Source organism: Clinocottus analis, unplaced genomic scaffold (genome assembly GCF_023055335.1).
Source record: "Clinocottus analis isolate CAN_PGR_092001 unplaced genomic scaffold, fCliAna1.0.p SCAF_346, whole genome shotgun sequence".
Lineage (NCBI taxonomy): Eukaryota > Metazoa > Chordata > Actinopteri > Perciformes > Cottidae > Clinocottus > Clinocottus analis.
Window position 1 is genome coordinate 936 of NW_027176094.1, and position 14716 is coordinate 15651.

General features: G+C 45.9%; 1 protein-coding gene across 1 annotated transcript; it reads right to left on the minus strand.

Moving 5' to 3' along the window:
* Window positions 1-244: 244 nt before the first annotated feature.
* On the minus strand, window positions 245-13580 carry LOC137799382 (ral GTPase-activating protein subunit beta-like). The gene is made up of 32 exons (XM_068596178.1): window positions 13425-13580; window positions 12875-13077; window positions 11223-11377; window positions 10834-11020; window positions 10606-10737; window positions 10087-10229; window positions 9910-9960; window positions 8906-8953; window positions 8624-8698; window positions 8370-8527; window positions 7160-7343; window positions 6890-7016; window positions 6563-6730; window positions 6244-6358; window positions 5994-6129; window positions 5767-5828; window positions 5224-5314; window positions 4980-5113; window positions 4688-4870; window positions 4445-4593; window positions 3933-4102; window positions 3526-3629; window positions 3236-3391; window positions 2823-3008; window positions 2570-2728; window positions 2133-2250; window positions 1913-2029; window positions 1537-1643; window positions 1344-1446; window positions 1130-1184; window positions 895-1034; window positions 245-417 (listed from the first exon to the last, which is right to left on the minus strand). Exons 1-32 carry the CDS (start codon window positions 13578-13580, stop codon window positions 245-247), a joined length of 4245 nt encoding a protein of 1414 aa, XP_068452279.1.
* Between the last annotated feature and the right edge of the window lie 1136 nt (window positions 13581-14716).

Consider the following 14716-nt stretch of genomic DNA (forward strand, 5'->3'; position numbering starts at 1 on the left):
CCAATCAGAGACATGCAGAGACCACGGAGGTTTCCACACAGTTTATTAACCCTCTCAGGTGACATCATCGTTCAGGTGACATCATCGTTCAGGTGACATCATCACTCGGTAATCACCTGTCCTCACTGTTGATCCTGATTGGCTGGTTTAAAAACCCCACAAACAACACAAGCACTTTAATTTATTTTATTTTATTCTGTGCGTGGCCGGTCGGTCCGAGAGGTTAAAGGTGCTTTAAAAGGTTTTACGGGTCCTGGAACAGAGCGGCGTAAAAGGCGGGCTCGGAGCGGCGGCTGCGATAACGGAGGATGATGTCGTTGATCATGTGCTTTCTGCTGACGTGGGAGGGAGGGGCGGAGTCACTGTCCAGACGCCGCCGATGGCAACAGTTGATGACGGTCTCTCTGAGCAGGAAACCTGGAGGCGGAGAGAGAAAACAGGTTTATTAACCTACAGACCGAGAGATAAAGGACAAACTGTAAGTTATTTATATTTATTAATATTATGAAATGATTGAGATCATCATCAGCTTATAAGGTAGCACCTTTCCTTATTTGGTATAACCTCTCCTTATATGGTCACACTTTCTTATGTGGTACCACCCCCTTTTAAAAGGTCCCACCTTTCCTCACATGGTATCCTATTTCCTTACATGGTAGATCCTCATCTTAGGGTCATACCTCTCCTTGTATCGTATCACTTCACCTGATACGGTCTCACTTTTTTACAAGGTCAACGGACTCTCTGTGTGATGATGAGGGTACGATGAAGGTGATCTCTGTCGGAGCGTCGGTGCACATCAGGACAAACCTCTCTCCGTTAACAGTAATCGCCTTCCAATCCGATTGGACGTTTTCAAGCTAGCATTTGTTGACGTCCGTCACTCAGACGTACCCAAAGACCTCCTGCTGACCAAACTCCCGTTGACCAAAGGGACGACCAAACCGAACTTGCTGGTCGCGTTTGCGTGAAAATGAATCCGGTAGAGTCCGGTCTTCAGAGGATGGACGAAGATCAACTGGACGTTTGACACGCTGACAACGTACAGAAAGACAAGACGGCTTCGTTACCTTCATGTTGCGTTCACATCTGAAGCCATTCGTGACGGCGTATTCGTCGGGTGCTTCACCTGGTCGGTGTTCCTGTCTTCGTCCCCGACAGAAGTTCAGACAAAGGGAAACTCTCTGAAACACAAAGCTAGAATGTCTCAACGTGACAGATTTAATCTGGCCGGGAGCGCTCAATAATAATGGTTCAAGTAAGTAGGCAGATGAATGAAGTAGTAACTATAATATCAACACAATTTATGTCAGTAGTTACACCGTTAATGTAAAGTTGGTTACCGATATCCTCGAAGCGTTCGACCCAGACTATCAAGAGTTTAGATTCAGTCCCAACGGACGACAGCTCAAAACGAAAGGACTTCAAGTCTTCAGCTGGAGAACTCTGGACAGAAAGAAAGAAAGAAAGACAGACAGATCAGAGACTGACAGACGGAAAGATAAGTGATGAAGTTTTTATGTTGGAGGTCCATACTGTGGGTTGAGGGGTGGAGTCTCTGTTGGGCTCAAAAGGACTCTGCTGGTTGGATGGCATCCCAGTTCGAGGCTCCGCCTTCTCCGGACTCTTCGACAAATCAGCCGCTTCGTACAAAAACACAAGGTACCACCTCTCTTTATATGGTCACGCCACTCTTTATATGGTCACAATTCTCTTGATATGGTCACACCACTCCTAATATGGTCATGAATGCGAACCCAGACATCATTATATCCGGACTATTAACCAAAAGATAATTAAGACGGACCCGGCGCAGCTTTTCTAGTCTTTATGGCAATCTTTCACCTATTTTTACGTGGTAATACCTCTCTTTAAATGGTCACATCTCTCGTTATACGGTCAACGCACTCACTGTGTGATGATGAGGGTACGACGAAGGTGAGCTCGGTCAGAGCGTCGGTGTACATCAGGACAAACCTCTCTCCGTTGAACACGCCCCCTCCACTGTCACCGAGCACAGCAGGGAATTCTGACAAAACAAAAAAATAACCAATTAAGGATAATGGAGAACAGAGTGACCACAGACAGTGTCCTGTTGCTGAGAAGTGACCAATCAGAACACTGACCTGAACCCTTGGCGTTGAACCCGGCCCCATGTCGTCGCCCAACCTCCACCGGCCGACCGAGAGACCACAGGAAGTCCAGGAAGTGAGGCTGGACGCTGCAGCTGGACTCCACGTTCCTCAGAATCTACAAAGAGACAGGCAGGTTCAGCAAAGTTCTCTCGACGCAACCTTTCAAAGTCGTGAGTTTGCCTCACTGATCCATAACTTGCCCTTTTGTAATCGAGTTTCTCTCCACGACGGACTCCCCAAAAGGTCCAGATATTTAGCATGTTAGATATTTTTTAATTGTGTATCGGTTCATGTCTTTGACCAGTTTACCCATAGCGCTCAAACAGCAACAGACAAGAGGTAGAGTTACAACTACATTTTCTCACTTTATGCCCCGAATACCAGGCCCTGAGAATGGAAAACAACGACAAACACAAGCAGGTGTGTGTGGTGACCTCTGCAGCTGTCTTCTGTCCTGCTCTCATGTAGAAGATGAAGGCGGAGTCACAGTTCCTGGACGGCAGCTGGTCCAAACGTCTCAGGTCCTCAGAAAAACCCGGAAGTGAAGAGTCCAGAGACACCAGCGGAGCCGGGACACCGCTGGTACATGGACTCTACGAAGGACAAGTGAGAGGGAGAAAGGAGAGCCAGGTGGGTGTGACAACAGACAGAGCTAAACGCATCAATAAATCCATCTATTCCATGTACCTTCAGGGTCTCAGGTGTCAGCAGGCCCAGGTGGGACAGGAGGAGTCGTGCTGTCTGGAAGTTGGTGGTTGGAGACGGCGGCCTGCAGGTCTTCATGACAACCGAACGTCCGCTCACCTGCGGCCGAGCCTCGACCTGTCGCTGCCTCTTCAACGCTGCTTGCAGACGCTCCAGTTGCTGCTGCACCTGTCCGGTGATTTACCCACACCTGAGCAGCTGATTCTCATGTAAAGAACACCCGCCTGACTTTGATGTAGCAACAACTTCCAGTTTTTAAAATTAGCAAGGCAAGTAAAAAGAAGAGGACCTAAACAGGATCCCTGTGGAACACCATTGTGCTACAAACACGTAAATACATAAAGGGAGAATGAACAATCAGCAGGGTTTGGATCAGCGTCGCACCAGGTACGTACCTCCTCAGTAACGGTCTCACGCAGAGTTGGAATACTCAGGTCTGCTTTCACTGAAGCAACTCTGTCAATGTTTTCAGGAAACAGCTGATGGTTGAAACCACATCGTATCCCAGCATCCTCCTGGGCCGCGCCACGCTGTTCTGGGATCAGGGTTTGCTGCAGTCGATCGACAGACAGGAAAGATAGAATACTGATCTCAAGTCTGAGAAGCGCACCTATGTTCACAATCATGAATCATGTTTGTTATCATTAGGTATTTATTGTGTTTGGACATTGTTGGAAGTGGCCACCTGCGTTTCTGTTCTTTCCTCTCTGGGTTGCAGGTGGAGCTGTAAATTCCAGGTGTGACCTCCCGACGGACCTCTGATCAGCACTGTGAGTGACGGACATGGTGCTGCCAACACCATTCAAAACATTAGAAGCTAGTATTGTCTTTAAATCTGATGGATCGATAAGTTGAGCAACAGAAAATGTATTAAAAACAACAAGAAACAAAAGTGCAATAAGAGGAAACTAAATCAGTTTGTGTCGTCAAATGCCAGTAAACACTTTGAAGTCTGATTTCATTTAGAGGTTGATTAGATGTTGAAATCCTTGACTAATGACAGGGGGGGTCAGCTGGCTTCAAGCTTTCCTCGTGTTTGAGGGTTTGTGTTTCTGTCTATATCTGGTTCAGGATCAGTGAATCAGGACTGACCCTGTTCAGGTCCCTGTGGTTGTTCCAGCATGGCCAAGATGACTGAGCGGTCCACCACAAAATATCTGAATTTCTTCAAACTGCTGTCACTCAAAGTGTTGCAGCCAATCAGAGCGTCCTCACTCAGCAGGCCTCCGAGGAATGGGAAGGCCCCCGAAACCTGCATAACACTGAGATATGAGTAGAGATCAGACTAAGCTCTGCAGACTCTGTCAAGGTTGGGTCCATTTGAGGATGAGGCTTAATTCTGCTGTAACTTGTTTTTATGGCAACTACAGGTTAAGAAAAGGCCTTTCAAACTCACTTCAGCCCATACTTTCACTTTTAACAACAGAAATCAGAAAGACATGTTTCATGAAAATGCACTTTGTCCCACAACAACTAAGCATCATTGTATTAACCAGGATAGACGCAAAATGGCTCTAATGAGCCACAAATGTGAACTCTGCTTTGACTACTTTACATTATTTTAAAACATATTAAACTTTTACCCGCGTGTTTGTTTTTCTCACCAGCTCAGCGTGGCCTCTGCAGCCTCCTTCACCCTCAGAGAAGCCGGGTTCAGTTCCTTTTCCTCTTTACACCTCACTTCCTGTTCCTGTCTGGACTTACTGCCCGAAATCCCCAATTCCACGATCTCCAGGACCTCCAACAAACACTCCTGAAAACAGAAGATAACTTGGCTGATTAGTTACTTGGCTACGAGTTACCTGCTGGTGAGTTACTTGGATGTTTGGTGCATGCTGGGTAGTTGCCTGGTGGTCGAGCATGGCGGGGTGTTGAGTTAACAAGACGTTCAAACAGTGGAAAGCAGCGACGATGATGGAGTGCACATCTCTGGAGTGAAGTGGAGGAGGACGACTGCACTGAAACACGATGTAGCAACAGACTGACGTGACCACTCGCCTCCTCTCACTCTCTTCCACGCTCACCTCCACCTGCAGGAGGACGGGAAAAGGTCGCAGAAAGATCCATGATTGGTTTAGGACCTCTGTGTGTACGTGTAGGGGTTAGTGTGCATGCGTGTATGTGTACGTGTGTGTCCACCTTAGCCAGTCCTCCCAGTACTTCCAGTGCAGAGAGACAAACTGCTGAGTCGTTCCTCCACTGAGACGTCAGCCGCTGAATCAGCAGACGCACAGACTGAACCCACAGGATGCCGGCTGCGTCTGACTGGACGGCTGGTTGAAAGCAACGCAAAAACACACACACACACACATACATCACATGATGGTCAAGGTTAGAAAATGAGTTCAAACTTAATTCAAATTCAATCATCAAAGTGAACCACCGGTTCCTCTGGTCCATCTATTTGCACCGGGTCCACCGGTTCCCGTGGTCCATCTGGGTCTGCTGGCTCCACCCTGCTGGGACTCAGTGTCCTGAAAAACAACAATAGATGAAGTGTTTACATCTTTTCTGACGATAATAAAAGAAAAACCCCACAGTAACAGTGTAAAGTCCTGTCGGCGACACCTGATTGTTATAAATCAAATCAGCCACAGATATTATTCAGGGGTAAGGCATCCCATAACCACCACACAATGTGCCGCACAAATCTTCTATCAAGACAATGTGAAAGACAACACAATACTGTGCTGTAATAATCATAAAGAAAATGTGTATTATTAAGACATGAACCAGAATTTACAATATCAAAATTTCATGGACGCACAAAATAGTCAAAATAAAAAGGTTAATCGTCAGCCTAAAAAGTGATCTGAAACATGAAATAGTCATTTATTTCTGCCCTCTAACTATTTTCATCTGTTCTGAAAACACTGTGTGTCAATAGAGTTTTAGTAGAGCTTTCAGTAAATGTGAAAGTAGTCACCTGCTGACTTTGTCCTGCAGCTTGTAACAGAGCCGAGTCCTGAACCAGGTTCAACATGGCCGCTGCACGAAACAGAAATCATTCAGACTGTCAGTAAGATAGAATGAGAAACAGTAGTCAGATAGATTAAGAACAGCAGATGATGCCAGAATAAAATCAATTGAGTCCGACAAAACGAAAACAATAAAGTAAAACAAAGAACGAAGGAATCGGGATGAGCAACTGACCGAGGAGTATCTGTGTGTTGGAGGTGTCGGTCTCCGTCTGCAGAGCTCCAATCAGGACAGCGATGAGGCGGGGCTTCAGAGACAGGAAGCTACTTCCTGTGACATCATCACCGTTGAACCGCCCGTCCGATAACACCTGAACACACACACACAGACACACACTGTTACTGTCTCTCTGGTTGTTATCGGATGCTCCTGCTTCACGTGTCCAGGTGGGTTTGCTCAGGTGCGTGTAGGTGCGAAAGCTTACCTCGGACCTGACGGATCCAAACTGCAGATGGAGAGGCAGCATGGTCAGCAGGACCAGGATGGAGGCTCGTCTCAAATCTGCCGGACTCAAAAAACTCTTGAACCTCAACAGCTCTCTGGACAAAGAGATATATACGACGGATTAAACGTCCCGGCAGTTTATCAATTAACAGGCTTCACTTTTACCAGCGTCAACAATAATAATACAATTTCGAACGCAGTGACTTTCACTCGTAACAAAGTCTTGCTACTTTTTTATGTAAATTAAAAAGATGAGAGTTGAAACTTGTGGAGCTCGTTGGTCCAAACCCAGCGTGTACCTGTCGAGCAGCACTTTCTCCACAGCTGCGATGAAGGAGGGCAACAGCAGGTTGACTCCTCTCAGGTCGCAGCAGAACAGACAGGTGGAGTTCAGCAGGATGGAGGCCAGAACAGGAGGACACACTTCCTCCGACACCAGCAGACCCTGAAGGAGAACGTGGTAGAACCTGACGGTCGGACAGAGGAGGGGACGACACAAACAAACGTTTTAGTTTTTAGAAAATAAAGACGACTGTCACCAGATTATATAGTACATAGAGGACAAGTTTTGATTTAAAGTTTTTTTATAAGGTATTTATATCAGTCCCAACGTGGGAGACATGTACCTGGACAGGTAGACAGGCATGATGTCCTCTGCAGTTTTCTTGGTGGTGAAGATTCTGCAGAGCGTCCCGCAGGCCTCGGCTCTACCAGCCGCCCACCTCGCTGACATCACAGTGACATCACCGGGACCGGCTGGAGAACACACAGGAGGAGGCGGGGGGTTGGTGACAATAACACTACACAAAGGATGAAGAACCTGTAACGTAAGTCCTAAGTGTATTACTGTGTGCAGTAAATGTTGCAGTGTGTGCAGTATGTGTATTTAAAGTACTTAGTGGGCGAACCAGAGTCTATGTTGATCAAAGCGGCATCAAAAAGCCATTCGCCAAACAGGTGGAGGAGCGAGTCGACGTTACACCTGAGTGGGGAAGGGGAGAGTCTGGGGGAGGAGCAGAGAGGAGGTTGATAGGGGGAAGGAGGGGATGACCACTTCAAGTGAGGAGGGGAGGAAGATGCCTGAGAGGAGAGAGGAACGAAACCCCATAAGTAATATGGCTCAAACATACCAAGACAAGAAGTGCACCTGGACAGGTAAAACGTCACTTAAAGGGACAGGTAAAGAGTCACTTATAGGGACAGGTAAAGAGTCACTTACAGGTAAAGAGTCACTTACAGAGACAGGTAAAGAGTCACTTACAGGAACAGGTAAAGAGTCACTTACAGGGACAGGTAAAGAGTCCCTTACAGGGACAGGTAAAGAGTCACTTACAGAGACAGGTAAAGAGTCACTTACAGGGACAAGAGTTACTTACAGGAACAGGTAAAGAGTCACTTACAGGGACAGGTAAAGAGTCACTTACAGGGACAAGAGTCACTTACAGGAACAGGTAAAGAGTCACTTACAGGAACAGGTAAAGAGTCACTTACAGGGACAGGTAAAGAGTCACTTACAGGGACAGGTAAAGAGTCACTTACAGGGACAGGTAAAGAGTCCCTTACAGGGATAGGTAAAGAGTCACTTACAGGTAAAGAGTCACTTACAGAGACAGGTAAAGAGTCACTTACAGGGACAGGTAAAGAGTCACTTACAGGGACAAGAGTTACTTACAGGAACAGGTAAAGAGTCACTTACAGGGACAAGAGTTACTTACAGGAACAGGTAAAGAGTCACTTACAGGGACAGGTAAAGAGTCACTTACAGGTAAAGAGTCACTTACAGAGACAGGTAAAGAGTCACTTACAGGGACAGGTAAAGAGTCACTTACAGGTAAAGAGTCACTTACAGAGACAGGTAAAGAGTCACTTACAGGGACAGGTAAAGAGTCACTTACAGGAACAGGTAAAGAGTCACTTACAGGGACAAGAGTCACTTACAGGGACAGGTAAAGAGTCCCTTACAGGGACAAGAGTCACTTACAGGGACAGGTAAAGAGTTCGGTGCCCAGACAGGTAATGAGTCATGGAACCAGCCAGGTAAAGCGGTTTGTAAAGAGACATAATTTTCAGTTTTTTGAAAATACGAAAACAAATAAGTCGTACCGCAAGAGGTTTGCTTGTTGCCTTCGAAACATTCACGGGTTTCAGTCGTTTGTTGGGTGGAGGGGGGGAGGTGGTGGAGGTGGTGGAGGCTGGGGCAATGGGCAAGCTCAGTATGTTCATCGGGATGGGCGGGGCGCTGCCAGAACGAGGTCGAGAGATACCTGAGGACGCCAGAGAACAGGTATTCTCCGTTTCTACAGATCAAAGCCACCAATCAATCAAACCTGGATGGGGTCGGGCAGGTAGGCGGGGCTTACCGGGAGAAGGGTGGCGCTCTCTAAACGGGCTCCTAGTAACTGCAACACCTGAGAGGAGACGAGGTGGGAAACAAACCAAATGAAAAACAAATGTTAGGTAAGACTGGAGGTTTAGTTTTGATTAATGTTGTTAATATAATATTTTTTTTCATTTTTGCCCCATGTTTACAACAGAGGCCGGACCAAATCTGAGTCTTGTTGATTGTAGTTTGGCTGTCAGAGGACTCTACTTTGATTAGTTTATTGATCGGATTGAACAGATCAATTCAGGATAATCTGGATTACCGAGAGAAGGCAACCGGTCTCTGAAATGGATCCTTGTTGGAAGCCCTGGAGAAACACATTCACAAAAGAAACTGCCACAACAACAACAACAGAAACAACAACAGTATATCTACAGTATATAACGTATATATATATATATATATATATATATATATATATATATATATATATATAGAGAGAGAGAGAGAGAGAGAGAGAGAGAGAGAGAGAGAGAGAGAGAGAGAGAGAGAGAGAGAGAGAGAGATTCATATAAATGTGTGTATACCAGTTTAAATGTGTGTATACCCGTTTATACGTGTGTGTGTGTGTGTGTGTGTGTGTGTGTGTGTGTGTGTGTATACCATCTTATGTGTAGTGTGTGTAGAGTAATTTATGTGTGGAATGTGTGTAGACCAGTTTATACATGTAGTGTGTGTATACCAATTTATACATGTGTGTATACCAGTTTATACTTGTAGTGTGTGTACGCCAGTTTATATGTACATATAGGTTGTGTACCAGTTTGTATGTGTGTATACCAGTTTATACTTGTAGTGTGTGTACGCCAGTTTATATGTATAATGTGTGTATACATATAGTGTGTGTGTACGAGTTTGTATGTGTGTATACCAGTTTATAAGTGTGTAGGCTAGTTTATACGTGAAAGGTTTGTATACCAGTTTATACGTGTAATGTGTATACATGTGTGTATACCAGTTTATATGTGTGCATACCAGTTTATACGTGTAATGTGTATACATGTGTGCATACCAGTTTATATGTGTGCATACCAGTTTATATGTGTGTATACCAGTTTATATGTGTGTATACCAGTTTATACGTGTAATGTGTATACATGTGTGTATACCAGTTTATATGTGTGCATACCAGTTTATATGTGTGTATACCAGTTTATACGTGTAATGTGTATACATGTGTGCATACCAGTTTATATGTGTGTATACCAGTTTATACGTGTAATGTGTATACATGTGTGTATACCAGTTTATATGTGTGTATACCAGTGTTTGGCAGAAGCTGCTCTGTTGTTTCTTTGATGATCACAGTCACACCTGCAACACAAGTTACAAAACAACACTTTTCTCCCTTTAGCTCATTAGTCACAGCAGTAATTAAACCACAGACCAGACCCAGCAGTCAGAAGTTAGGCGGAGGTCAGAGTTTAGAGGTCAGTGTACCCAGGAAGGCGTCGACCAGCGTGCTGACTCCTCTCATGGCTCTGAAGAAGATGTTTGGCAGCTGACTGTCTCCTCTTGATGCCTCCTCATGGGAGGAAGGAGTCGAACCAACAACCACGTGGCGACTGAGGTCCACCGGGTTACTGGAGGGAGATTTAAGGGGATGTGGTTCAGCCTTTTTTCAAGACAAAACATTTTGCTGCTACATGATGTCGCAGGTGACACGATATACCGATATTATTTTAAACAGTTATGAAATATTGAAATGCCAATAATACGTGTATGATAATGTAAAATAGTTATTTTAATAATCCACTTGTATTTTCACCAGAGACCTGTCAATCACACTGTAGCCCCGCCCTAAATGGAACTTATGTTCACAATGTTTACCTCAGTTAATAAATCAAGTGAGAATTAGGATTATTTAGTGCATGATGGCCAGTAGGAAGAATACAAGTTTTAAGACGCTTCAGCGTTGGCTTCACTTTTCAGAACCTGAGGTTTCCACCTGGAATTTACCTGAGCAGGTGCAGGAACCTGAACCAGGTCTGGGGGACTCCGTGTTCGTCCATGTCTTTAGGAATCAAAGCAGCGTCTTCATCTGGGACTTTGAAGTGAGGGAAGGACGGACCGAAGGTCGACATTAACAACCTGAACAGAGAACACAAACATAAACAACGTGACGAGACGATGCACCGAACAACAGGAAGAAGAGTTTGTGTGTCAGTCCGTCGTGCGTTTGTGCACCTGGAGGTCAGGGCGGCGATGACTCGGCTCCATTGCTCCACCACCGCGGGCTGGTGTCTGCAGCTGCTCAACGTCTGTCGGCCCATCTGCCACAGAGAGCGAGACGGAAAACACCGAGCGCAAGACAGCAACCAGACCTCAAACAGCACCGCCATCGACAGGTGAGACAGCTGCTCCGACACGCCGCCTGCCGAGACGGGGACAGGTGATGGGCTGACACCTGTGGTGCGGTCAGGACCGACCCGGAGCTGAACGCTCCTAAAACTGTAGAGATGACTTCGGCCACAAGTACAGTTTCTTCCCTCGGGCCGACGTTGGACGAACGCTGTCAATTGCGGCGCCAAAAACAGGTGCGCGAGGAGGCAAATGGGGCGGGGTCGCAGGCTCACCTGTAGCCAACATGGCGTGGTTGATGCAGAGCAAGAAGTTCAGCAGAGTCTCCCAGGTGTCTCTGCTCATCACAGCACTGTCTCTGGCCAACGACTGAACGGCACACAACACCTGCTGACAGAGAGACATGTAGACCGGACTCACCTGGTCTGACCTGGGGAGTATGGGACAGTAGAAGACACGGGGTCGACATGAGAAACTCTGCCTCACCTACAAGTCCTGATATGTCATGAAAACTGACAAAGAAACACAAAGCAGTGGTGGAAGAGCAGGTTTATCCTGCTGTGGAAAAGTGTCTGTTGGGGAGAGAAAAGATTCAGACTCTTTGAATCCTCCTGATGAACCCTCTTCTCTAATTTTACAGTTACAAACAAAAACAAAGTAATGCATAGAACAAAGTCACATGAACTGACCAGCAGAGACTGAGCCAATACATCCCCCAAAGGACGAATAGACTCATCTACAAGACACCACCCTATGACCATTTAAACTTCTTACAGGGCTCCTTGAACCACATGGAGGACTTCTCGGGCCTTCTCTGGAACCACTATAACCTTCCAAGCACGACTCAAACCGTCTAAAATATCACTGCAACCTCTTAATGTACCACAGGAGCACCCCAGTGCACCATTGGATCTTTCAATGCACCACTTGAACCTCCTAAAGTACCAATGAAACGTCCTTATTTACCATTGGATCCCTTAATGCACCAAGGAAAACTGTTAAAAGGACACCTGGATCTCCTAAAGCACTAGTGGAACCTTCTAATGCATCATTGGAACTCTTAAAGCTCTACTGGAACCTCTTAACACTCCATTGAAACCAACTGTTACATCATTGGACCTCCTAAAACTCCACTGGATCCTCGTAATACACTGAAACTTTCCAGTGCACCACTGGAACCCATGGTTGGACCATTGGACCTCCTAAAACTCCTCATGAACTTTGTAAATGCTTTTCTAAGACTCACTGTTGCACCATTGGACCTAAAACTCCACTGGAACCTGTTAATGCACCTCTAGGACCCACTGTTGCACCATTGGACCTCCTAATGCACCACTGGAACTTTGTAAATGCTTGTCTATGACCCACTGTTGCACCATTGGACCTCCTAATGCACCACTGGAACCCACTATTGCACCACTGGACCTTCTAAAACGCCACTAGAACCTTTTGATGCATCTCTAGGACCCATTGTTGCACCATTGGACCTCCTAATGCACCACTGGAACTTCGTAAATGCTTGTCTAGGACCCACTGTTGCACCATTGGACCTAAAACTCCACTGGAACCTGTTAATGCACCTCTATGACCCACTGTTGCACCATTGGACCTCCTAATGCACCACTGGAACCCACTATTGCACCACTGGACCTCCTAAAACTCCACTGGAACCTTTTGATGCATCTCTATGACCCACTGTTGCACCATTGGACCTCCTAATGCACCACTGGAACCCACTATTGCACCACTGGACCTCCTAAAACTCCACTAGAACCTTTTGATGCATCTCTAGGACCCATTGTTGCACCATTGGACCTCCTGATGCCCAATTAGATTGAAGAGGTCATAGATTATCTGGTCCTTAAACGTCAGGGGTTCTGGTGTTGAGATGTCCATCAGAGGGTCAGTCCAGGTGTTGACAGTCTACCTGGACAGGAACAGGCTGTACAGGTGTCGGAGGATCTTCTGGGTGTACAGGTTGGGCTCTCTGCCTATCGGAGGAGGGATGGATTCTTTTGGGGAAACCAGGGCCATCAGCCAATCAGTGTAGACGTCCACACACAGTTTGACGGTGTCGCCGTCCGACGGGAGAGTCAAACCGTAACACAACGCCTCCATCGTCCACTTTACCTGAAAGAAAACCATAACAATCAGACGTATTCTTAGTGTCCAGTTTATTAGGAACACCTGGCTCCAACTAGGTCCAATCAAACAGTCCTGTAATAAATCATGATGGTTATAATGTTTGATTCAGCTGTGCAATCGTTGTGCACGGTGTATTGTTTGTGCTTCTGTTGAACTCTGTTGTGTCAACACTTATTTTACCTTCACCAGGTGAATGATTTCTTCACTCAACTACAATTGTTCATCCAACACTGAACAATGATTACATATCAACACCAGAGCGTGTATTTAAGTTTCCAAGTTTCCATAGAGGTCACACACACACACACACACGCACACGCACACACACACACCTGTCTGTCTGTGCGTAGCAGGCTGCGGGTGTCGGGGTTTCCCAGGCCAGCTCTCAGGGGCTTCACCAAAGCAACTGCGACGTCTCTGCCCACGGAGGGCGGGAAACAACTGAGCACGCTCACATTGCCCCGCCCACTGGACAGCGATTGGTCCATGGCTTCTTACGCGCTGCTCACCTGAGAGACAGACAGACAGACAGACAGACAGTTTATCAAGTAAACAAGTGGGGCTATTCCTTCTTATGTTATCAGTGAGGTTAAAGGTTGACACCGGGGCTTAGAAGTAATATCCGAAGTGAACGCGACCTCCGATGATGTCACGTCTTTGGGATCAGAGACATATATAGGAGGACATTCCCGCCCACAGCAATAAGACTATACATTGAGTCACCTCTTGCTAGATCCTCTGTAGATTAGCTAATCATTGTACACGTTTTTGTTTATTTACACTTCTTATACACTACACATACATACTTTGCATTGTTTCACTTCTCTACTGTTTACATTTAATATCCTTAATGAATAAGCTGTACATATCTTTCATCCCAGCTATTTGTATTTAATTTATTTAATTTTGATATCTTTCATCCTTGTTCTTTCATATTTTGTGTCTGTAAGCTGCTACTCTGTCAACAAATTGCATGAAGTGTATATTCATTCATTCATTCTCTTCCTAAACCTAACTTAGACTCCTTTAAGCCGACAAATGCCAACCGACACTTCAACTGTCTTCACTGTCTGCAGCTCAGTGACGCTTCAACTACCTTCAACCCCTATAATTCAGACTGAATTATACCTCAAAAACAGAAGGATTCTTACTCAATTTCATTCAGAAATAATTTCAACCAGACAGAATAACAAACCGACCCCTCCTCTAGCGCCACCAACAGGTTCACATGTGTCCTTCAGTTACCTGTTGGATGGATAACTTCATCACCAGGTTAAAATGACTAATTTGTTCAAACCCGGTGCAGCCGAGGCGCGAGTGAACTTAATGTCTTAAAAGTTCAACGTGTCTCTTGATGTTTTTCAGCCTCGCTTGAATGAAAAGTGTCTTACCTGCACAGGTGAGTCCAGGTGAACGAGCCGTCTGTTCAGGCTCAAACAAACACAGGTACGCCAACGCAGTCAGGTCACTCTGAAAGTCAAGACTCGGAGCTTGAACTCACCGCTGCCTTCAGGGTCAGGTGGGAAACTTCTGTTCCAGTTTAACAGGAAGGAACTCAGTTTACAATAAACAGACAGTTTAACTGACGGCGTCAACATGGTCGTCTCGCTCGAAATGAAAGACA

Coding starts and splice junctions, on each gene's coding strand:
- LOC137799382 (XM_068596178.1), bottom strand. CDS start 13,580: ATGGACCAATCGCTGTCCAGTGGGCGGGGCAATGTGAGCGTGCTCAGT. Junction 7,344..8,369: donor AGGCAACAAGCAAACCTCTT/GCGGTACGACTT, acceptor CTCTCCTCTCAG/GCATCTTCCTCCCCTCCTCA. Junction 6,731..6,889: donor ATGCCTGTCTACCTGTCCAG/GTACATGTCTCC, acceptor TCCGACCGTCAG/GTTCTACCACGTTCTCCTTC.